At 46.1% G+C, this 1749-nt stretch overlaps 1 protein-coding gene across 1 annotated transcript in view; it reads left to right on the top strand.

Annotated features, from left to right (window-relative positions):
* The window catches only part of LOC104543344 (hepatocyte nuclear factor 3-alpha-like), a 1230-nt gene extending 1131 nt beyond the window's left edge, over positions 1–99 (top strand). Inside the window, 1 exon segment of the mRNA XM_010187930.1 lies at positions 3–99. Coding sequence (XP_010186232.1) covers positions 3–99 — 97 coding nt within the window.
* The last annotated feature ends 1650 nt before the right edge of the window (positions 100–1749 follow it).

The following is a 1749-nucleotide window of genomic DNA, read 5'->3' on the forward strand; positions in this document are numbered from 1 at the left end:
AGCACCTCCATGGCGGGCCGGAGCAGCATCGAGCCCTCGGCCCTAGAGCCCTCGTACTACCAAGGTGTGTATTCCAGACCCGTGCTAAACACCTCCTAGCTCCGCACCCCCCACCGCCGGGGGTGAGCCCCTCTCCACCCTCCCCGTTCTCCTTTCCTGGCTTCTCTCCCCCGTTTCCCCTCTCCTTGCGACAAACCGAGGTGTTTCCGCACGCTGCGTGCAAAGGACTGTTACTTTTTGTCTCGCAACGCGTTTGGTGTTGTTATGATCCACCATGACCCCCTGCAAAGCCGACCGCGTCCCGCTTGTACATACCCCCTCCCGACCCCTCTCCCCGGAGATCCCACCCTTGCCTTTGCAGGGTGTTATTAAAAAAGAGGGAAAAATTGTTGAGCTTGTAAACTACTTGTTTGTGCTTTTTCGCCCCCTCGTTTGCCCCCCTTCTGTGCTCTATAATCTCATGTAAGTTTACAGGTATGTGGCAATACTTTAACAATACGGAGATGAAGAAGAGAGTAGACGTTTAAGGCTTTTTTTAATTAAAAAGGCTTTGAAGGACAATACTGCTGTGAAGTAGCAAAACACTAAGAGAATCTCTAAGCAACAAGAGGACTATTTACTTTCTCGGATCATCCTTTTGATACTTGCAAAATAAACCTTCGGCTAGTACAACCCGCATACACCCAGATGATGCGGGCTGGATCCTGCACTCCCGAGGGGACCAACTGGAGCTTTGGAGTGCAGGATGCGACCCTTATTATTTTTTTCCAAGTGTTACCTGTCTTGGGATGTAATATAAAGTTACAAGAGGTCACAGCCAGTTGGATATTTTTTTCCTTCCCATCTGTTACTGAAGATTCTCGTTCATCAGGAACTCTCATCAACATGTGGATGACATGCTTATTTAATTTAAGTGTCTTCATTGTGTACCAGCTAGAACTGTGCAACAAGGTTATTTTCCCCCTCCTCCAGGAAACGTTGACTATTACACCGACGCAAGGAAAAGAGGAGACCTCCGTTTCTCTCCCCTTTTCCAACTTGCTTAATAAATCCCACATTCATTTTTTGTGGCCGTTTAATTATCGCCATCGTTAGCTTGTTTCATCCAGTGTTAATGCACTTTCCACAGTTTTACACGCTGTTAGCATAGCCAGACGGGTTTTATTATTATTCCTGTTCGCTGTCTCAATGTTCTTAATTTATTGCATGGTTTATATTTTTTCTTTCTTTACAGCTGGAAATTGCTTTAAATGACAGTAAAAAAAAGAATTACACGTGAATTTAAGAAATTTTGTTAATTTTATAAATGTGATTGTAATTGAAAAAATATTTTGATTTAAAACGATAACTGAGAATTTAATGCGTGAAGTATGTTTTTGATCATTTGCAGTTAAGGACTTTAAATAAATCAAATGTTAACAATGAAAGACTTCTGCTGTTTTCTTTCAAAATTTCTGGGGAGGGTTATGGAGGACGGAGCCATGTGCCAGAAAAACAAACGTAGCGCTATAGCCTGGATGTGCTTAAGGACGGGTTTGTTCGGCCAGGCTTGTGCGGAGAATCCGGAGGGGGCCGGCGTTGCTGCGGGAAGGAAGGGGCCGGGGCCGCGGCCGCGGGGGCTGCGTGTGTTTGCGGGGCGCGGCGATGCCAGCGGCGTGTGCGGGTGTCTGCGTGGTGGTGTCTCTTTTTTTCCTTTTTTTTTTTTTTTTCCCTCAAATTCGCGGTGCTGGTGTGGGTTGAGGGACGGGG

Source organism: Mesitornis unicolor, unplaced genomic scaffold (genome assembly GCF_000695765.1).
Source record: "Mesitornis unicolor isolate BGI_N332 unplaced genomic scaffold, ASM69576v1 scaffold29907, whole genome shotgun sequence".
Taxonomy (NCBI): Eukaryota; Metazoa; Chordata; class Aves; order Mesitornithiformes; family Mesitornithidae; genus Mesitornis; species Mesitornis unicolor.